This window comes from Mandrillus leucophaeus, unplaced genomic scaffold (genome assembly GCF_000951045.1).
Source record: "Mandrillus leucophaeus isolate KB7577 unplaced genomic scaffold, Mleu.le_1.0 Scaffold405, whole genome shotgun sequence".
NCBI classification, from domain to species: domain Eukaryota; kingdom Metazoa; phylum Chordata; class Mammalia; order Primates; family Cercopithecidae; genus Mandrillus; species Mandrillus leucophaeus.
The window spans coordinates 770412-793401 of record NW_012104310.1 but is presented as its reverse complement, the minus strand read 5'-3'; the positions used below and the strand labels follow the sequence as shown (position 1 = coordinate 793401).

Below are 22990 nucleotides of genomic sequence, written 5' to 3'. Positions count from 1 at the left end.
GGCTGTAAGTATTTGGGTTTATTTCTGGGTTCTCTATTTTGCTCCATTAATCTATGTGCCTATTTTTATAACAGTACCATGCTGTTTTAGTGACCATGGCCTCATAGTATAGTTCGAAATCAGGTAGTGTGATGGCTCCAGATTTCTTCTTTTTGCTTAGTCTTGCTTTGGCTATATGGGCTCTTTTATGGTTCCATATGAATTTTAGAATTGTTTTTTCTAACTCTGTGAAGAATTATGGTGGTATTTTGATGGGGATTGCATTGAATTTGCAGATTGCTTTTGGCAGTATGGTCATTTTCCCAATATTGATTATACCCATCCATGAGTATGGGATGTGTTTCCATTTGTTTGTGTTGTCTATGATTGCTTTCAGCAGTGTTTTGTAGTTTTCCTTGTATAGGTCTTTTGACTCCTTGTTTAGGCACATTCCTAACTATTTTATGTTTTTTTGCAGCTATTGTAAAAGGAATTGAGTTCTTGATTTAATTTCTGCTTGGTTGGCTTGGTTGCTGTTGATGTATAGAAGAACTGTTGATTTGTGTACATTAATCTTGTATCTGGAAACTTTGCTGAATTCTTTTATCAGTTCTAGGAGCTTTCTGGAGGAGTCTTTAGGTTTTTCAAGGTAAATGATCATATTGTCAGCAAATTGTGACAGTTTGACTTCCTCTTTACCTATTTGAATGCCCTTTCTTTCTTTCTCTTGTCTAATTGCTCTGGCTAGGACTTCTAGTACTATGTTGAAGATAAGTGGTGAGAGTGGACATCCTTGTCTTGTTCCAGCTCTCAGAGGAATGCTTACAACTTTTACCCATTCAATATATGTTGGCTGTGGGTTTTTCATGGAAAGCTTTTATTATATTAAGGTATGTCCCTCATATGCTGATTTTGCTGAGAGTTTCAATCACAAAGTGATGCTGGATTTTGTCTAATGCTTTTTCTGCATCAATTGAGATGATCATATGATTTTTGTTTTTAATTCTGTTTATGTGGTGTATTGAATTTATTGACTTGTGTATGTTAAACCATACCTTCATTCCTGGTATGAAACCCACTTGATCGTGGTGAATTGTCTTTTTGATATGTTGTTGGATTTGGTTAGCTAGTATTTTGTTAAGGATTTTAACATCTATGTTCATCAAGGATATTGGTCTGTAGTTTTCGTTTTTGGTTATGTCCTTTCCTGGTTTTGGTATTCAGGTAATACTGGCTTCCTAAAATGAATTGGGGAGAATTCCATATTTCTCTATCTTGTGGAATAGTGTCAAAAGTATTGGCACCAATTCTTCTTGGAATGTCTGCTAGAATTCTGTGAATCCATCTGGTCCTGAACTTTTTTTGTTGGTAATTTTTAAATTACCATTTCAGTCTTGCTGCTTGTTACTGGTCTGCTCAGGGTATCCAGTTCTTCCTGATTTAAACTAGGAGGGATGTATTTTTCCAGGAATTTATCCATCTCTTCTAGGTTTTTAGTTTATATGGGTAAAGGTGTTCATAATAGCCTTGAGTGATCTTTTTCATTTCAGCAGTGTCAATTGTAATGTCTCCTGTTTCATTTCTTAGTGAAGTTATTTGTATTTTCTGTCTTCTCTTCTTGGTTAATCTTGCTAATGGTCTATCAATTTTATTTACCTTTTCAAAGTACCAGCTTTTTGTTTCTTTTATCTTTTATATTTTGTTTTGTTGTTGTTTCAATTTTATTCAGTTCTGCTCTGATTTTAGTTATTTCTTTCTTCTGCGGAGTTTAGTTTGGTTTGTTCTTGTTTCTCTAGCTCTGTGAGGTGTGACCTTAGAAGTCAGTTTTTGCTTTTTTAGTCTTTTTGATGTAGGCATTTAGGGCTATGAACTTTCCTCTTAGCACTGCCTTTGCTGTATCCCAGTGGTTTTGGTAGGTTGGTTATTATTGTCATTCAGTTCAAATACTTTTTAAATTTCCTTCTTGATTTTGTTTTTGACCCAGTGCTCATTTGGGAGCAGGTTATTTAATTTCCATGTATTTGCATGGTTTTGAAGATTCCTGTTGGAGTTGATATCCAGTTTTATTCCACTGTGATCTGAGAGAGTGCTTGATGTAATTTCAATTTTCTTAAATGTATTGGGGCTCATTTTATGGCCTACTATATGATCTATCCTGGTGAAAGTTTCACGTGCTATTGAATATTATGTGTATTCTGTGGTTGTTGGTTGAAATGTTCTGTATATATCTGTTAAGTCTGTTTGTTCCAAGATATAGTTTAAATACATTGTTTCTTTGTTGACTTTCTGTCTTGATGACCAGTTTAGTGCTGTCAGTGGAGTATTATAGTCCCCCACTATTTTTGTGTTGCTGTGTATCTAATTTCTTAGGTATGTTAGTAATTGTTTTACAACTTTGGGAGCTCCAGTATTAGATGCATATATATTTAGGATTGCAATATTTTCCTGTTGGACAAGACCTTTTACCATTATATAATCTCCTTCTTTGTCTCTTTTTACTGCTGTTGATTTAAGGTTTGTCTTGTCTGATATAAGAATAGCTACCTCTGCTTGCTTTTGGTGTCCATTTGCATGAAATGCCTTTTCCTTAAAGTTTATGTGAGTCCTTTAGTCTTAGGTGAGTCTCCTGAAGGCAGCAGACAGTTGGTTGGTGATTTCTTATCCATTCTGTGGTTCTGTATCTTTTAAGTGGAGCATTTAGGCCATTTACATTCAATGTTAGTATTGAACTGTGAGGCCCCATTGCATTCACTGTGCTCTTCGTTGCCTGTGTACTTTGTTTTGTTTTTGTTTTTGTTTTTGCTTTTTAACTTCTATTTTGTCTTATAGGGCCTATGTGATTTATGCTTTAAAGAGGTTCTATTTTGATGTGTTCCCAGGATTTGTTTGAAGATTTAGAGCTCCTTTTAGCACTTCTTGTAGTGGTGGCTTGGTATTCACAAATTCTCTCAGTATTTGTTTGTCTGAAAAAGACTGTATCTTTCCTTCATATATGATGCTTAGTTTCACTGGATACAAAATTCTTGCTGATGATTGTTTTGTTTGAGGAGGCTGAAGATAGGGCCCCAATCCCTTCTGGCTTGTAGGGTTTCTGCTCAGAGATCTGTTGTAAATCTGATAGGTTTTTCTTCAGAGGTTAGCTGGTGCTTCTGTCTCATGGCTCTTAATATTGTTTCCTTCATCTTAACTTCTGATAACCTGATGACAATGTGCCTAGGTAATGATCTTTTTGCAATGAATTTCCCAGTTCTTTGTGCTTCTTGTATTTGGATGTCTAGGTCTCTAGCAAGGCTGGGGTAGTTTTCCTTGATTATTCCCCCAAATATGTTTTACAAGATTTCAGAATTCTCTTATTCCTCAGGAAAACTGATTATTCTTAAGTTTGGTCACTTTACATAATCCCAGACTTCTTGGAGGCTTTGTTCATATTTTCTTATTCACTGTTCTTTGTCTTTGTTGGATTGGGTTAATTCTAAGACCTTGTTTTAGAGCTCTGAATTTCTTTATTTAATTGTTCAGTTCTGTTGCTGAGACGTTCCAGAGCATTTCACATTTCTAAAAGTGTGTCCAAAGTTTCCTGAATTGTTGAATTTTTTTAAAGTGATCTATTTCCTTGAATATTTCTCCCTTCACTTCCTGTATCGTTTGTTGAATTTCCTTGCACTGGGCTTTGCCTTCCTCTAGTGCCTCCCTGATTAGCTTAATAACTAACCTCCTGAATTCTTTTTCAGGTAAATCAGGGATTTCTTCTTGGTTTGGATCCTTTGCTGGTGAACTAGTGTGATTTTTGGGGGGTGTTGAGAAGCCTTGTTTTGTCATATTACCAGGGTTGGTTTTCTGGTTCCTTCTCATTTGGGTAGGCTCTGTCAGAGTGAAGGTCTAGGGCTGAAGGCCGTTGTTCAGATTCTTTTGTCCCATGTGGTGTTCTCTTGATGTAGTACTCTCCCCCTTTTCCTATGGGTGTGGCTTCCTGTGAGCTGAACTACAGTGTTTGTTGTCTGTCTTCTGGGTTTAGCCACCCAGTGAGTCTACCCGGCTCTGGGCTGATACTGGGGTTGTCTGCACAGAATCCTGTTATGTGAACCATCTATACCAGTGCCTGTTCTGGTGGAGGTGGCAGGGGAGTGCAATGGACTCTGTGAGAGTTCTTAGCTTTTGTGGTTTAATGCTCTATTTTTGTGCTGGTTGGCCTCCTGCTGGGAGGTGGCCGTTTCCACAGAGCATCAGCTGCAGTTTTATGGAGAGAGACCAGTAGTGGGTGGGGTCCTAGAACTCCCAAGACAATATGCCCTTTGTCTTCTGCTACTTGGGTGGGTAGGGAAGAACCATCAAGTGGGGGCAGGGCTAGGCATGTCTGGGCTCAGACTCTCCTTGAGTGGGCTTGCTGCAGCTGCTGTGGGGGATGGGGGTGAGATTCCCAGGTCACTGGAGTTGTGTATGTAGGAGTATTATGGCTGCCTCTGCTGAGTCATGCAGATTGACAGGGAAGTTGGGAAAAGCCGGCAGTCGCAGGCGTGACCCAGTTCCCAAGCTAACCAAAGGGCTGGTCTCACTCCCACCGTGTCCCCTGCCAATAGCCCAAGTCTGTTTCCAGGTGGAGGGCGAGATGGGCTTGAAAACTTGCCTCAGGCTGCCCGTCTCCCAGCTGCAAAAGAAAAGGGCTTGGTTCTCCCTCCACCTGTGGGGTCTGCACACCAGATTTGTAGCCTCCCCTGAGTTCTGGCCAGGAGGCTTCCCACTCCATTCAAATTGTTACGAAGTTCAGCTAGAGATTTTCTCCTCCCTGTGGTTTTACCCCCTGCTCCTCTGGCCACCCTCCTGAGGAATCCATGTGGTACCAGGGAGCAATGGTCTGCTAGGGGACCCAATGAACTCCTAGGGTCTTTCTGCTGCTTCTTCTGCCCCTGTATTTTGCTCAAGTCTCTAAATTGACTCAGCTCCAGATGAAGTCGGAAACTTCTCCCACAAACAGCCCATCAGTTTCTACAGTGGGGGTGTATGTTTGGGAGAGGAGGGTCTCCCTTTCCCCCTTCCACATTTGAGGCACTACTGGTATTTGAGGTGTCTCCCAGGGCCTGCAGAAGCAGTCTGCTTCCTTCAGAGGGTCTGTGGGTCCTCTTAGGATTGCTGGTTTGTTCTTGCAGTTGATCTGGAGCTAACATTCACAACGGCCTTTTTTTTTTTTTTTTTTTTTTAAACTGATCTCACTCTGTGGCCCAGACTAGAGTGCAGTGGCCACAATCTTGGGTCACTGCCTGTAGTATGGTATCTTGAGGAAGTTTGAATTCAAACAGATAAGACCTAGAGTCCTTTACAACATTTACTTCATGAATGATATAGTATCACTGAGTTCTCAACTGTATCTGCAATACATGAGCTATGACTGTACCTCAGTTCTTTTCTGGCATTTATAATAACTCCTGCTATCCACAGTTCACGCCAGGCCCCACAGGCCCTTTTAGACTCAGTCTGAGGTTACATCCCCAGGAGTAGCTTTCCACTCCACTCAGCTGTGAGGAGTTGCATGTCTCTCTTGATTCCCACATGCTTCACGTCCACTGTTTCTCAAAGTCCTTATTGTAATTATGAACTTTCTTACTGCTCTCACACCTAGTATTACTGGAAGGAGGTTTTTAAAACTCCAAACACTAGCAAAGGGTTTTGGCATAAGACTAGATAAGCATTTGTTGATTTATGTGAATAAATTGTAAGACTAACGGTCTCGGGTAGTAGCTGGAAAGTGCTGTAGAATTGCTACTTGTTAGTTGTTTGTTGTTAATAGTTAATAATGAGAAGAGCAGACTTCTGAGAATAATTCAGCTATGACTAAAGAAAAGTCAAGGCAAAAAAAAAAAAAAAATGGATTCAGAGCCTGAAAGACCAGCTTAGTTATGCCACATCACTCAAGTGAAGTCCTTAATTTAAAAAGCTTTTCTGTTATAGCAACCTAATTACAATGTGAAGGGAGGTATTCTTACCATGTTTCTATAAAGTTGCATGCCTTCCAGAGTCCCAAATAAAATTCCAAGGAAATTTTTGGAAAAAAAAAATGAAGAATATTTGTTCTGAAGTATTTTTTTCCCTAAGTCTTCTCCCTTTTAATTTGATCACAAAATCCAACGAGACACTTGACACCACCTAGCAACAGCCAAAGTTTTTCTTAAACCTTCACTCAGAATTGTGTAACTTCTCTGCTTAAACCTCTCAGTGGCTTCCTATGTTACTCACAGGGAAACGGAAAATTCATACTGGTAACAAGATTCTAGGAGATCTGCCCCACTACATCTCGGCTGAAGCACTCGGCACTCCCCTACTGAGTCCTCAACTCTGGCCTCACTGGCTCTTCTTTGAATTTATCTAGCCTGCTCTGATTTCAGGGTCTCTGCAGACATTTTTCCTCTGCTGAAAAGTCTTCCGCTAATAGCCCAAAGCTCTTCCACTTGTTTTCAATAATCTTTCCAATTGCCCATTTAGAAAGGTTTACCCCGATCCACCTTTAAAAAAACCAAGCCACCTCCTATGCTCTCAGGTTTTAATTCTCAAAACCAAGTTCTCTTTTTTTTCTAATCTTTATCATCACCTGTCCAAAAAATTTATATATATAAAATATGTGTATGTATATATGTATATAGCATATACATATGTATTCATTTTAAGCCTCTAAAATGGACTTTTCTCTTGCTTTAAACAATTTTAAGCCATATCAAAACCAGACAACACACCACAGATATTTGCAACTCTTTTTAGGTTATCTATTCCCAGAAAAATTAGAAAATAAATGCAAAATTATGCATATTTCACTTGGTAAATAAGGAGTAAACAGGTGAAAGGGGACTCAAACGTATTCTACTCATTTCTCTGACTTTTATGGTTGAAGACAGAAGATACAGCATTCGTCTATAGTTGCATAAGGTAATGACTACTAATTACAGCAAAATAGAGACTTGAATCCACCTCATTGCAGTACAGTACCCTTCATAACATGTTTCTGTCTTGCTTATGGGTATTTTTTCCCTTTAATTTATCAATAAAAAATATTCTAGACATACCATCCCTGGATATAGAAAAATAAGAATAAAGTTGTATTTACTCAAAAAGATCAGTAAATGTCACACCTAAAACAATTACCTAAAAAGATTATATGTGGTCAGATTTTTATTATTTGTAAAATCTAGTAGAACTTGTCATTATTATCATTATTTTTCTACATCTACTCTGTTTCAGGCATTTTAGCCCAGTTATCTGCATTTCTCACAAGTAAGCAAGGTAGATTTTATTAGCTCCACTTTTCAAATGAGGAAAATGAAATTCGGTGTGCTATAGCACATTTTTCAAGGTCACACAACTAGGAAGAGTCATGGACAGAATTCAGACCATTGTCATCAATGCCAGCACCTGTGCTTTCTGTCGTGCTCCACACCCCTCTGTAGATAACAATGGGACAACTCTAATAATCACTCGTGTAATTGAACTTATCTTAAGCTTATGTAAAATTTTCCACGGTCATATTGTGAGCTGGGTTCCAGGCCAATCTCTACCACTCTAAGAAAACAAGGTGACAGTGATGAGATATGTTGGAATGTGTTGTTCTTAAAGAAACAAGTTCTTATTTACTTAACTGGAACCAGGAATACATCAATTCTGGCCAGAGTGTTAGAATAAAAGCACGCATCTGACACACAGAATTAGGATAATCTCTACACTAGAAGGGCAAAGAGGGGAGAAACAAGACATAAGACAAAAATAAAACATTTTGCATTTGTTTCCTCGTGAAACCAGCATCTTAGAAAGTTTTGCAATTGTAATTAAGTATTGTGTTATTGTCTGGCTTTGAGATGGCATAAAAACATTTAAAAGCAAAAGAAAAGCCCATTGTGAGGGCTTAGAAAGTAAGAAGTAAGTCGTCTAATTTTTCTTTCATCTGATGTTAATTTATGCAGAAGCTAATAACATATTTGTGACTCAGAGCTTCTCATTGTAGGGAAGATTTCTCTCCCAACCACACTCTCTTGTAATCCCTGCCAGAATACAGCCATCGTTTCAGGGCTTATTATACTTTTGTCAGGGAAAGGTAATATTCTGATACTTTCATATCCTATAGATATATTTAATTTTTAACCTTCTGAACATCAATGGGCTTAAATGCTCTAATTCTTCTCTAGCTGTTACAAACAAAACGGCAAACCAATAAGAAAGAGATGGAAGAGGGAACTTGTTATGTGTGTTCAAAGTCAGATAAACAGAAAGGGAAGAGTACTGTTGGCTGTTGAGGAAGAAAAAGTCAGGGGCAGGGAAGTTTTCATAAAGGAAACATGGGTTATTTTTATATCCAAGTAGGATATAAGTAAATTGTTAAGTTTTTATAAATGAAAAATTTAATTCCATTACTGCCAAATCACCTATGGAACAGAGACTATAGTGCTTGAAGAAATGTAGAATCTTCAGAAGTTGACATTTTAAATGAAATTCACCATGAATAAAGTAAGTCTCATAAGGACAGCTTAAAGGTCTAATTCATAAAAATGTTATTAAAGGACATTATTTGTATCTGCTTTTTGTGGACTTCTGCTCTTATTCACGACTCTCACAGTGTATGACTGTAATCACAAGCAGAGTGTATAATGGGAGCATTAATTCAATTTGGACTAAGACAAGAATATTATATCACCACAATAAAATCCCAGCTATATTAATTTGAAGGGTAGAAATTGTTGCACAAGAGCAACAAATAGAAAAAGAAATGAATGCCTTCTATATTCTGGGTTCAAATATCTACTTTATTTGTGAAGTTCAGTGTAAGACTGACTAATTGGCACAAACTTTTTAATGAAATATTTATTCATTAACCTTATGGAATTTGGAGACTTGGATGCTGAGTTCTGATCTTATGGTGATTATGGCATTGGTGTTTAGCATGAACTTAGAAATGTTTACATGTCATTTGTATTTTAATTAACCCCTTTTCTGATACATGACATCAGAGGTGATGCTTAGCAAATGCCTATTCAATTGTCTGGCATATACATTTATTTAGAGAAGATGTAAAATTCACTGCTACATAAAATTTCTCCCAGAGAAGCTGAAAGTAGTGATACTTGAAAGTATCTTTATTCAGAATTTTAAATATGATCTGCATATTTAATATGCATAAATCTTTAGGAACAGGAAAAGTGGAAATCAACTGGTTTATTTCTATCTGTGGAACTATCAAAATTTGACTTCTTGACTTTCTACTTCTGATTGGATGAGCTGTAATAGTATGCTGTAGATACGTTTAGACAAAGTGTGAATACATTTTTCCCTGCGACATTAGATTATATCTAGAAGTCATGAAAGTGGTTCTTTATAAATTGTATGTCTAACATTGAAAGAAAGTGTTGTCTTTGATCTTGTAGGTAAAAAAGCTCTATACCTAAGAGAATTCCTATATTTAATAAGATGCAGTCACTAGTAGACACAATTTAAGGATTCATTGTAGAACTATATATTGAATTTCTTTAGCATAATAATGATCTTATAATAGTTCTGGGTAATAGAAGTCTTTGAATATACCTGTACCTGAGAAGAGAGACAGCTGACAAAGAGAAAGGCATTTCAAATATACGATAAATAGCACTAATTGAAGATAAAAATCAGTACATTTACAACATTAGCAACAGCTATTATTGCCTCAAATCTAAAACCACTGAACATTCAATTTAAACAACTATGTATTAGTACAGAACTTTGTTATTTGAAATGACTATGCTTACCAGAAAAGTGTCCAGGGATGTCCATCTGCTACGTTGCTATGCCTGGGCAGCACATGAATTTTCTGTCTTTGCCCCCTCAGACCAAGACGGTCTCAGATTTATGAAACAGGGTTCTTCCACGAAGTTTAGAAGTACCACAAACAGTTTGATGTGGCATCCAGACTTACTGCAACATCTGGGTGCAAAGATTGAACAACCTTGTTGATACAACCACTCAGAAAGGACAGTGGAAGATATGTCTTCACCACACTGCCAAATGCTTGTCATCAGGCTTAAATGCCTGTTGACAAGAGCCAGATATGAAACACAGCTACATCAAAATAGATATCTTTTTAATGGCCTAATATATTATTTCTAATGAAATTGAATGTATTTAAAGAAAACAAAAATTAATTCTTTTAGTTTATCTGTAGCTTATTTTCCAAGAAATATATTTTAATTTTATATATCAATACTTTTAAGCACTAGATAAACAATTGTCTGGTTCAGAAAGTTCAAACTATCTTGTTCATTATTTTTAAACAGTATTAGCAGTCTACAATGTTAAGCATTTTCTGTGAGCCAGGCACTTTACAGAGTGTTTTGTAAACATTAACTTTGAGGGAGGTACTATTATTTGATAAATGAGGAAAACAAGGCTTAGTGGGATTAAACTACTTGCTCAGTAAAAAAGCTAGCTGGAAGCAGAACTGACTTAACAAAAATCCTTCATTTCAACCTTGGTTTTGCTTTCATACTAAATTTCCCTAAAGCAAATATTTTAAATTTCTTCTCTAGAAAAAGAAGGGGAAAAGAAGAAGGCTGAGAAGAAAGTTACTCCTGAAACAAAAAAGAAAGGTAAGAAATTTAAAAACCGTGTACCACATAAATCAATTAGTGTCCATGCTTAATACTACCGGTAAATCTATTATTCTCTAGGAAAGAAATTCCCTTAATAAATACAGTGTCATTGTTATTAATGAACACTCTTAAGATGTCTAAATATTCCAAATAAAATTAAAATTGTCAATTTTTAAAAAAGGAATTCAAGCCTAAACACTTTTTGAAAATTACTACTGTGATTATTTTTTTCTTTCTTAAGAACAGTTGCTTAATTCTCTCTAATTCACTACTTTACTTAACTATATATGTGAATATGACAGTTACTATTTAAATAATTCAGTTTAATTTTAAAAGCCCACCAAAAGATCAAGTCATTTTATGTAGAGGGCAGAAAATATTTGAATACTTGATTGGTTTGTTTTACACACACAAACATACATATATATATGTGTGTGTGTGTGTACATATATGTTTTTTAAAATTGTTTTTTTCCAAATAATTCATCTGATGTCCTAAGTGAACTTCACAGATTTCAGAACTTTTGACATGGTTCTGTGACCTCATAGTTCAGAGAACATTCGACATATTCTTTTTAATATATATTAGGAAAGCTGTTAAATAATACCATAATTAATAATGCCATTTAATGTTTTTACTGTTATTAAATAATTTTTGCCTTTAGCAAAAAAAAAAAAAAAATCCGTTTCCTGAAGAGAAATTATACCTAAGCCACTAGTGTGTTACGAAAGTGCTACCTTATTCATATTTGACATGACTTATGGCTGATTTAGGATTCCTCTATACAAGATAAATTAGATGCCTCCCTGGCAATCATGCATAGCCTATAATATATGCAAGTTAAACAGATAAAGGCTTATACTTTTCTTATTTTACCAGCAGAAAAAGATGTCAAAAAGAAAAGTGAGAAGGAAACTGCCGTTGATGTGGAAAAAAAAGGTATTGCACTTTCTTTGTTTCCTTAGATGGATTATATTCAGGATGTTTGCTTCATGAAAGACTCCTCATGCAACATACACAAAGTGTATACAGTTACTTGTATCTACCCAAAAAGCGAAGGGGTCAAAGCAAAACTTGAATTAGAGAAAGTTAAACAGGCAAAGAAGACTTTATTCAAGGTTATTGCAATAGGAGAGAGACTGGAACTGAGCCTGAACTCAATTCCACTAAAACAAACAAACAAAACAAAGCAAAACAAAACAAAATCGCAGGAGTGTTTGTAATGGTTGGTATGGGGAATCGCAGGACATCTGTTTTTGCATATTAGCCTTTCTTCCTCAAAACATAAACTTTCACTTTTATATCTCCATGACAGGAAGCAGTTTCACAACGTGGAGCAAGGAGTCCAAGGAAGTTAGGCTCCTACTCTTCCACAGAAACGGAGAGATGGGGCACTATCTTTCTTGGTGATTACATTTCAGAGGGATGGCTCTCAGTTCCTTGAGAAAGGCTTTATGGGTTGCGAAACTGGAAAGTGGCTTGCAAATGTCCCAGCTACTCGAGTGGCCAAGACAGGAACATTGCTTGAGACCAGGAGGTTGAGGCTGTAGTGAGCACCCTAATTGCATTACTGCACTCCAGCCTGGATGAGAGAGGGAGACCCTGTCTCCTCATCCCCCTACAAAAAAAAAAAAAAAAATGATTTATATCTCAACAGAGCCGAGAAAGAGTTTACAATGACAAGTTTTCCAGTTTTCTGAAGTAAATGTTCTAAGAAAAGGGAGATCAGGAGCCACTGAAAGTCAGAAAGAAACCTATTAAAGTTTAATCAAGGTGAGGGCCACATTGGTCAAGATACAATGAACTTGAGAAGAAATACATAGTAATAACAATACCACATTGCAAAGATAAGAAGCTGAGAGAGAATAATGCACCCCATTAAGAAATAAGGTTATTCAACTATTTGACAGTTTCAATTTTTGCTTTAAATTTTGTTCTGTTTCTATTCTTGTTCAAACATGAATATTGGCTTCTAGTCAGGTTAGGCTTAAGTTTACATGGGAAAGACAATCATCTCAAGTATTATGGTTTGGTGATAAGCATTCTCACCTCAAAGATTTCCTCCACCGATCTCAGTGATGCTTAAAATTCTACCATTAGAACCATTACCATTCCTTTGACTTATGAAGGAACTGTCCCCTATTAAAATGCAAATCTTCTAAGGCTTGTGTATATGGGGTAAAAACCTAATTCCTCTCAGCTATTAAGAACTTAAAGTAAATGAGATTTCCAGATCTTTCCTGTGTAATAGTAAGCTGAAAATTGTACCCTAGAAAATGAGGTGGTAGGTAAGCTTAAACGAAGAAGATTGAAAACTTCAGGGTGGGGAACCGTCTGGGGAGGGCAGGCTGGGTTAGATGGCATTTTAGTGAAAATCTTTCCCTTTCTAGGTAGTAATAGTGTATGTGGAAAAAATGATGGTGGTGAGAACCCTAAAAAGAAGAGAATAGGATGTCAACTCTATAAAGATTATGATTAGCAAGCAGCAAATAGAAATGCCTAAAAATATCTGGTATCATGCTATAAATGGGGTAGAAAAAAATGTAAAATGTTAAGAATTGTATGATTAAACAGCTCATGAAATGAGCAGGAAGGATCAGCCAGACATTCTGTGTGTGCAAGAGTCGATTGCCCATTCCTTTGCATCCAAGTTTCCATTATTAAGGATGTATTTTTGTAGTCTGTTGTTCTATTAAATATTCACTCATTTTCTTTTAAAGCTTTCTTATTTTCTGATGAAATATATATTCTATCATAAGAAGGGAAAAACAGTTCCGACTCTATGAGGATACTGAGAAACTGCTTGCTTAGAGCAGTGGATCTGTGAAAATTACATGATTGAGGGTTAAAGATAAACCAAGATACTTCTTCCTTGCTATCGATTTTACTAAAAGAGTTGCAGAAGAAAATTTTGAGGTGTAATTTTCAAGCATTCTTCATATGCATGCAAATGCAAAATCTGAAAACATGTTTTTGGCAAAACTCAATGATTGTGTGTGTGTGTGTGCGCGAGCGCGCTCATGCGTGTGTGTGTGTGTGTGTGTATGTATTTGGCTTGGTTTTAGCTTTTTGAGGGAAATGGTGAAACATGTTTATGTGCAATGGTTCATGGGAAAATCTGATACTCCCCTGCCACTGGGAGACCTGTGTTATCAGCCCAGCAGTCATGTCAAAGTGAGGTTGTGAGCCACTGGCAAGAGAACTGATTATCCCAATATCACTTCCTACAAGGACAGTGCTCAGCCACCGAAGCAGAGACCAAACTGGGGTAATGGCTCAGCACATCTGGGCAGGACCACTCAGTTAGCGTTGCAAAACAAATTTGTCCTACTTGGAACCAGTTTTCTGTTTGTATGCTTAACATTTTCACTTTTGATTACACAAAATTCCATTGCTTTTTCCAAATCAGTTCAACTTCCTGATAAAAAATATGCACAGTTTATTTGTTTACAATCCCTTAACCCCCAAATACTCAAAATAGTGTGTGCGTGTGTGTGTGTGTGTGTGTGTGTGTGTGTGTGTCAGAGAAAGAGAGACAGAGAGATTGAGTTTCAGTTAGTGCTAGTTTTTAACTCGTTTCTTTTTAGGGTTTAATAATTCTTTACATTTTCATGTGACAGCAATCTGGTTTACAAACAGCAAGTTTTAAGCTTATTATGAAAGTAGTAAAATTTTATAGAGATAATGAAATTGAGAATAACCTGAAATCTTGAAGAGCTGGGGAAAATATTTCATTTCTTCCTAAAATAGAGGAATATGGCAGAGCATATGGTCTCACTACTGTGGCCCCAAATAGTAGCAAATTTATAAGGCATAAGATATGCCTACATGCTTATTTAATATTTGAGTGTTATTGTGATATTTTATTATATTTATGTTAATGTTAATATTATTTCTATTATAAAATATATGCATTTAGTTATATGCTATTTTATTTTATTCCCCTTATATTTTATTGTTACGCTGACACAACAAAACTAAGGCTTACACTCTGCTCAGTGATAAATGGGCTTCTACTGTATGACACTGGTAAATCACACTTTGTCAGTGATCTCTGGGGAAGATGTGGATGTGTGGGCTTTATATGATATAAAATTGCCAGCCCATTAATTAATAAGGGTTGAAACTGAGAAATTGGCACATTGGGGTTAATTATAACACTCTTTTATTTAGTATTCATTTGAAATCATCCATGGTAAAAAATAAAAAATAAATACCCGCCACTTAAAAACCTGATATAAAAAAAATCATCTTGATATTTTTGCAACGTTATAAGGTATATTTTCACTTAAAGAAATACCATGAAAAAAAAATCAACGAAAGAAATAAAGACTTTAAAAACAAACCTCTAGGTTTGCATAGGACTTCAGTGCTAGAAACACTAAACACTGTAGTTAGTTCTACTAGAAGACATTTCATACTGGGAACTGAGTACCTCCAATGTTATTGAAAGACTAAAAGAATTGAAATCAAATAATCAAAATTTGGATGATGAAGCATCAGGGCAGATCAATAGGTTAGCAGACTGCTTTGTTCACTAGCACTGTCTCCTCACACCTACGAAGACTGGATCCTGGAAATGTTGAGGCAGGCCTCAGCAAATTACTAACATCTTCATTTGCCAAATCATTCATCTGCTCTGCCAAACCATTTCTGCTTTCAGTCTGGTGGAACTTGATATGTCTCTAGAACTCTGGCTGCAAGTGAGTCTGTAAGATGCATCCCAAGTCTCCCAAGTGGAAGTGGGGTGAAATGGAAGTTGAAAGAGGTTATCAACAGTATCTATAAAAATGATCTTTTCAGAAATGTCCAAGATGATGCAATTCATACAACAAGAGATGATTTTTGAAGGCCTACACTTTATAGTGATGAAACCTATCTTGGAGTTCCCCCAAAAGATGAAAAGGATGATACAACTAAGCAACATGATCAAATTTGGAAATTCCAAGTGTTCACAAGTCACACTTACCTGAAGTTTATGTTGCTCTTCACCTTCATTGTAGATAAAAGAAGCATGGATGTTCTTTCTCTCTTCCACCGCAAGGTGGTATTTTTGAAGAAATAACGTTTCACCTACTTGATTAGATTATAATATGTGAACAATTAACAAGTCGACTTGTCTCATAACAAAACAATTATAACCTGGGCAAAACATATAGACACACAAGAGAAACAGGCCAAAGCTAAGACGACCCATTGCTGTTGGGTTGGCCTTTTCATAGTAACAATTGTAAACTTTTCGGAGATAAATTTGTCATTATCTTATATGTTTATAAACTTATTAACTGTGAAAATAATTTTGACAAAATAACTGTTGATAATGGTATAAAATCATATTTAATTATCACACTTTACAATAGGATTTTTTTTTCAAGAATTACATGTATAGAACTATAAATTACAAGAAGGATATTAAAAGCCACATAGCTTTTCTGAAATAAGCTACTAGAAAAGAATGAATTTGTTCATTCATTCATGCATGCATCTTGAAGGAAATATTTTTAAAAAATGCCTACTATATGCCAAGTTTGTACTAGGTGCTGAATACACAGAAGTGGATAAACAGACAAGATCTGCCCCAATGGAGCTTACAGTTTGACAAGTGAGGCACACGGTGAATAAAGACAAAATGTCCATAAGTTGAACTCTGAGTAAGGGCCGTGGAGAAAATAAATTTAAGGCAATGATTGAAAATAATGCGTTGGGGTGGGAAGCTGTTTAAATAGATAAGGTTATTAGAGCAGGGCTCTCTGAGAGACAACATTTAAATTGAGATCTGATGTATTGAAAGGACTCAGCCATTGATTCCTGTATCATTGTGTGATGTGTATATATATATATATATACACCACGTGTCGGGGAAGGAGAGAGTGGTTTGTACTAGGAGTCAGAATATGAAGGAACATGTATGGGTGTTTGGATTTTATTAACAGTGTAATGGAAGAAATTGAGTTGAAGTTTTAAATACAGCAATCTTTATAGATTATAGTTAGTGCTCTTGGAATAGATGAGATTAAAAAGAGACGTTGTGTCAAAAGAAAAAGGGAATAGAATCCAGGATCAAGACCTGGGGAAGTGCAACACGTACAAATTCAATAGTGGAAAATAAAGCAAGAGAGGCTGAAAGGAATTGCCAGAGAAATGAAAGGAAAAGTTAAGAGCTTGGTATTACAGATGTTTCAGAAATAGATGTTACAAAAAGCAAAAAGTTATCAACTTTGTGAATGTCACTTACAGTTTGTTTTACGAGGGCAGAAGACACAAGGGCAGTCGGTGGGGTGAAAGGATAAAGCCAGGTTGGAATGGGAGGTGCAAAAATGGAGACTGAAGTGGGGATTTTGCGGGGAAGGGGGAAGGATTATGGTTGTATGAGGAGTAAAGTCTTTTGTGTTTTGTCTAGGTTTGCTTTAATAGTTCAATCTAGTGCCCAATGTACATAAACAGAATGTAGGAGATTGATGCTCAGAGGGACAGAATATATAAACAGAAATCAAAAAGATAATTGAGAAATCATAGTTTGATGAGTATGTGGTGAAAAATATTCTTTTATTTTTGGAGATAATACCACAGGTGCTCTGATATTTTAAAAGTTGATGTTTTCAAATCATGACTAGGATTCTATGCAGATTGCCTTAAAAGAGAGGCATGCATTTGTAAGATATACAATATATGATTAGATGGCTCTGGTGATAAAACTAAAACTCCAATAATAAATACATTCTGAGATAAAAGCCTCAATTTTAGAAAAAGATGTATCCAAAATGTCTTTTGTGCTCACTGAGGAAAGTTTGTGAAATGTATTTTAGCAAAGCTCTTTAAGGATCATTCATTTACAATATGCCATTAGAGCTTTACACTGAAACATCTTTGTGGTGATGAATTGATCAGGTAAGATTCGTCTAGTATAGAACTCATAAAGAATTTGTGCTGTTTTGAGAGATACATTCATATCTATTTCCATAGAATATTTTCAGTTACTGTATGGGGCAAATAATATTAAATTCTGCACAAACTAAAACCTTTGGCTATCTGCTTTCTCTCTACAAAATCTACTTTTGTCATTGAGAAATTGCAAAGAGTTCTTTACAGAAGCTTATTGCTTTGTATATATCATTAAATGTTATTGTCTACCAGGCATTAGAATATCATCTATTTTACTTTTGAATCTTTGGTAACAGTTGTTCTAGCTCAAAATAATATATATGGCAGACTACAGATCACTTAAATTTCTACATTTACATGTAACTAAAAGAAACCTATTTGAAATATTTATGTGTACATTTATAATTGTACAAAATAATATGTAGTATCTTTCATATGTATTCATGTTAAGTTTTAGTTTAAATGAACATCCTTCCATTTTCTAGACTTGTGTATTGAGACGATTATAGTTTCTTTTTTCTGATCACCCACATCTTTCTCCTTATTTGAAAAGCACTTGGTTTTAGAAAGTTATCTTTTCTCTGGGGTTTTGCAAACATGTGTTTGGGCGAGATTTAACAAATGTGTCTGGTTGGTATTGTTAGACACTGAAATCTAGATAAATTTTTTCAGGATATTTGATAGTAATCCAGGAGTTACTATCAAGTTATAACATGTAGATAATTCACAGACTTTTGAGCGATATTGGGACAGTTATATTATTTTATATTCCAGATAAAATTTTTAAAAGTTCATTCAGATGAGTAAAAAATGGGAAGTCTAGTACAAATTAGACCTGGTTTAATCAGTAATCCTCAGCCTTGACTTAGTGAGGCTTCACAATTACAAGGCAATAGTAGATTCAAGTTAGCTTTTTGTTCTGCAACAGGTTAGGTTGCAAATCTGAGTTCCGATGATGGAAGCTTGACTGTGTTGAAAACACTGGATATGTTTGAAGGGTTTTGAAGGAAACAGAGTATATTTTCAAGTGTTTTATAATCATGGAACTTATGTAAGACAATAGTTGTTTACACCTTTGAGAGTAAGTGTTTTTCCAACAGTGGAAAGTCTTCTGACTTGTCACTTACTATGATATCTTTGACTACCTCTGATATTAGCTCTGGATTAGGCATATGGAAGCTAATCTGTTTTAGAGAAGGTAAAATGGAGTTACCACCATGACTTATTGTGGGAATATCTGAGATAACTTTTCACGTATTCACTTTTGGTTTGAACAATACAAAAGTGTGCTTGGGCTGAATGCAAAAATGAGGTAAGGGCATTTTAGTTTAAAAAGGGATTTAAAAATAAATATAAAAACTCAGAAAGAGAGAAGGTTCATATTAGAAATATTTAGGCCTGGAAAAAATGGACTAGTATATATATGACTATTTTTCATCTTTTTAATGTTTACTTTGGGGACGTGGGGTTACCCTCCCTGAGGACATAAACAAGATCACCCCTAAACTTGAGAGTTGTGTTATATTATATTACATTGTATTATATTATATTTATTTTTTTGAGACGGAGTCTTGCTCTATCACCAGGCTGGAATGCAGTGGCATGATCTCGGCACACTGCAACCTCTGCCTCCCGGGTTCAAGCAATTCTCCTGCCTCGGCCTCCCGAGTAGCTGGGACTACAGGCACATGTCACCACACTAGGCTAATTTTTTGTATTTTTAGTAGAGACAGGGTTTCACCATGTCAGCCAGGATGGTCTTGATCTTCTGAACTCATGATCCGTGCTGAGGTTACAGGCATAAGCCACTGCGCCCAGCCTATTTTATTATTGTTGTTATTATTATTATTATTGTTATTATTATTATTATATTTTGAGACAGGGTCTCGTTCTGTCTCCCTGGCTTTAATGCAGTAGTGCAATATCATCTCACTGCAGCCTCAACCTCCTGGACCCAAGTGATACTCCTACCTGAGCCTCCTGTGTAGCTGGGACCACAGGCACGTGCCACCATGCCTGGTTAATTTTGTTTATTTTTGTAGAGGTGAGGTCTCACTGTGATTTAACAAATGCGTCTGATTGGTATTGTCAAACTCCAGGCTAGTGTCAAACTCCTGGACTAAAGTGATCTTCCTGCCTGCATTTCCCAAAGTGCTGGGATTACAGGCATAAGCCACTGCACCCAGCCTTGTGTTATCTTTTATTAAGTTCTTTCAACAGGGAGAATTGAAATATATATAAAGATGAATCAATAAATATCAGTAAATAGACCGCATATTTCTTCTCTGTATGCATTGATATATCAATATTTTTACCAGGTCTTGCACACATATTAGATAAATTATTTTAAATTCCAGTTTATACTTATTAATAGGATAAATTGTTTTCTGAAAAAAAAAAGAAATAAAATAATGTAATTACACAGTAGTCTCTCGCAAATGTCATAAATTAAATTTTCCTGGGAAAATGGCACAGAGTGGCACAGGAAGTGGAATGTTAGTTAAACCAAGTTATTTTTAATCTGTTAATCTCAATTTAAAAATATGGAGAGATTTTGATCAATTTGTTAAACAACAATGTGACAGTGTGGCCTGAGTTTTCCTTGAGATTTGAGATACGTATTTAATATTGCAGATGTGAAATATCCAGGCGAATTTTGTTGTTACATATCCTAGAAGTCTACAGGATTTTCCTTTCAGTGCAAGTAAAGCTTTAAAAACATTAAAGTGGTATCTCCCTTAACTGCAGCCTCTCTAGAGATCCCAAAAGCGTATTTTTGAAACAACAGCAAATTCTGCCGGTATAGATTCATTTTATCAGGAGCATTTTAAAGTAATCATGAGAACAGTTATTAAATCTGTTTTCTCATTTAATCATAAGAACTCTGTAAGGTAACCATTATAATCCACCTTTTATAGAAAGAGAAATCCAGCATTGGGATAGGTAAATAACTTGCCCATCGTCACCAGTAAGTAGAGTGAAGTCAGTATGAAAGTCACCAAATTAAGCTTCACTGTCTTGTGGGACCTGAAAGCATGTGGTCTTCTAATTCTAGGAAACAATGGTGGTAGACTGCTTTAGTGGCTTATTTTTTTCCATCCTCTTTTTCTTTTTTTTTTCTTTTTTTTTGCTAATTTCCTTGAGATGATATTGCAGACAGTGGTAAACATGGAGGAAAAAATGCAGAAAAGATCCTGTAGGTCTGACTCTTACTTCTCTTGTAGAAATTATGCTTTCCTTCATTCATTCACTCAACAAATATTTAATAATCCCATAATATATGCAAGGAAATCTGCTTAATGTTGGACATAGATCAGTGTAATAGACATAGAACTTGTCTCCAAGGACTTCAGCAAACAGATAAGTAAAAATTATACCATGAGCACTATCATAGGGTAAATGCAAGGGCTCACACAAAACTCAAGGCATATGTATAGAAATTATTTCACTTTTATGGTAGGTGGGAGACTATTACAGATCTAGAACAGGGACACCACTGGCCTATATAATTAGGTATTTGACCAAGACACATATCATATTTATTTTTAATCCGGATAGAGACAAACACTTTTAACAGTGGTATATCACTGAAGATACTCGATCTTGCAAGTGGCACGTCATCTAAAAGAAGGAATTTATTAGTTTATCCAACTACTATTCTGTAGTAAACTGGCTTTGAGTTTAGCTTGATGCAGAGGTCACATGATATCATCAGGATATTTCTCTCTCTCTGTTTTTGGACTCTAGTCCCTTGGGATTGGCCCATGTAGCTGTGAATTGGCCATAGGTGCTGCCCTATATCTTCTCTTGTTCCTGTCCTGCTAGGGGCTTGGGAAAGCAGGGTGGGGAGTCGGGGGGCGGGGGGCAGGAGTGGAATAGATGAGTGTCCTGAAAGTTCAAACAAAAACTTGAGTAGTATCAGTCTCCATAGGCCCATTCCTGAACTAACCTTTTTGGTGAGGGTGAAAAAATAATCTGATTGTTTTATCTTAGGCCATGGGTCCTATCCCTCCAGCAGAGAAATTACATAAACTTTGTCCAAAACATTTGAGCTGAAATTGGATTGGGTGATGATTCCCTAGATTAGGTTTAAAAAATGATGAAATGGAGTAGCTACAACATTGAAAAAGAAATATAAGAATTCTCTTCAAGAAGTCATTTCTAGATGGTGAAAATATTGGTGATATGATTTCTTTATTTTTATTTAGAGAATAACAAGGGAGAAATTTTAGTGTCATCTATGGAGGGAAAACTTAAGTATTTTAGAAAACCAACCCAACATAGAATAATGTAGTGTGATCAGCAAAAGCAAATGAAATTGCAGGTTTCATTCATGAAAATATTATGTCTAGTAAAGATTGAAATCCTTTCCCTCTACTTTGTAGTTTTAGAATTACACTTGGATAATAGTCTTTAATTTTAATAAAGATATTTTGAAACAAACCAGATTATATTCAGGAGAGAGTAGTTCAGAAGTGTGGATGTGTAATATGGAAATGAGGAAACAGAGAACATCAAAGCCATGTTTCTAACTTTGATCTACTCTCCTATTTAGGTGTAGATTTACTTTTTATTATCCCTAAGAATGAGGACTCCATGGTGGAAGTTAGAAGTAGACAATGTGGGATGTTCAAGATTATATGGGGAAACTTTTAAGTCAGTGAACGCTGCCATTTGAAGTTTTCAAACAGAGGAAGAGTGGGTACCTTTCTTGAATTTGTGGAGGTAATCCTGGAAGAAGAAGGATTACATTACTTTTGACAAGACTTACAAGATTCTATTTTTTTCAAAATTAAATATCTGGCTAAATGAAACTGATGTCTAGATTATTTAAATTTTGAAGTGAAGTTATTATTATTATTGTTATCATTGTCTTAAATTTAGCCACTTGTCTAACTCTTCTAGAAGGTTAGTTATTAAAAAAAAAATAAAAATGGTGTGGTCAAGAGTTTATTCCAGGAAGTGAGGCCATAGTAAATGTTCACTAAATATAACCTGAATTTCCACCATCTCTCCTGACTGCCTATTCCAGCAAAATACATCACTGTGAATCTTATCATAGAATGTTTTATTGATGTCTGCATAAACCAAGGGCACTAAAAAATTAAAATTTATTACACATGTGGAATAATGATTAATTGTCCTCAGGGCAAAGAAATATCTTGAGACATCTCAGTAGAAAAACCCCAAAGACAATAAGCCTAAGGTAGGAAAGAAAGTTTAATAATTATTTATAACGCAAAAAATAGGGAAAAATGATTCACACAGACCAGAAAATAAGAATTGTGGTTATTATTTGAAAGTTTGTTTGTTGTAAGTAGTTAACGGAGGCTTGAGGAGCACGTGTAATAAATTGTCTCTGCAATTAAAACAGTATTTTTCAAAAAATAATTTATGGCAGTATAAACAATTAAGTAATTCTGTTAGTCACTTGCACATATCCTGTTAGCTATATTAATTTTGGAATATAAGGTCAAAAATGTTGAAGTAGCTTATGCTAACAGACAAAGTAGCTAATGCTAAAAAACACTAGAAGG

At 35.7% G+C, this 22990-nt stretch overlaps 1 protein-coding gene across 1 annotated transcript in view; it reads left to right on the top strand.

Annotated features, from left to right (window-relative positions):
* Positions 1-22990, top strand: part of TRDN (triadin) — a 419992-nt gene that overhangs the window by 175294 nt on the left and 221708 nt on the right. Inside the window, exons 11-12 of the mRNA XM_011992160.1 lie at positions 10509-10568; positions 11451-11510. Of these exons, the coding sequence (XP_011847550.1) occupies positions 10509-10568; positions 11451-11510 (120 nt within the window). The remainder of the gene's footprint in view (positions 1-10508; positions 10569-11450; positions 11511-22990) is intronic.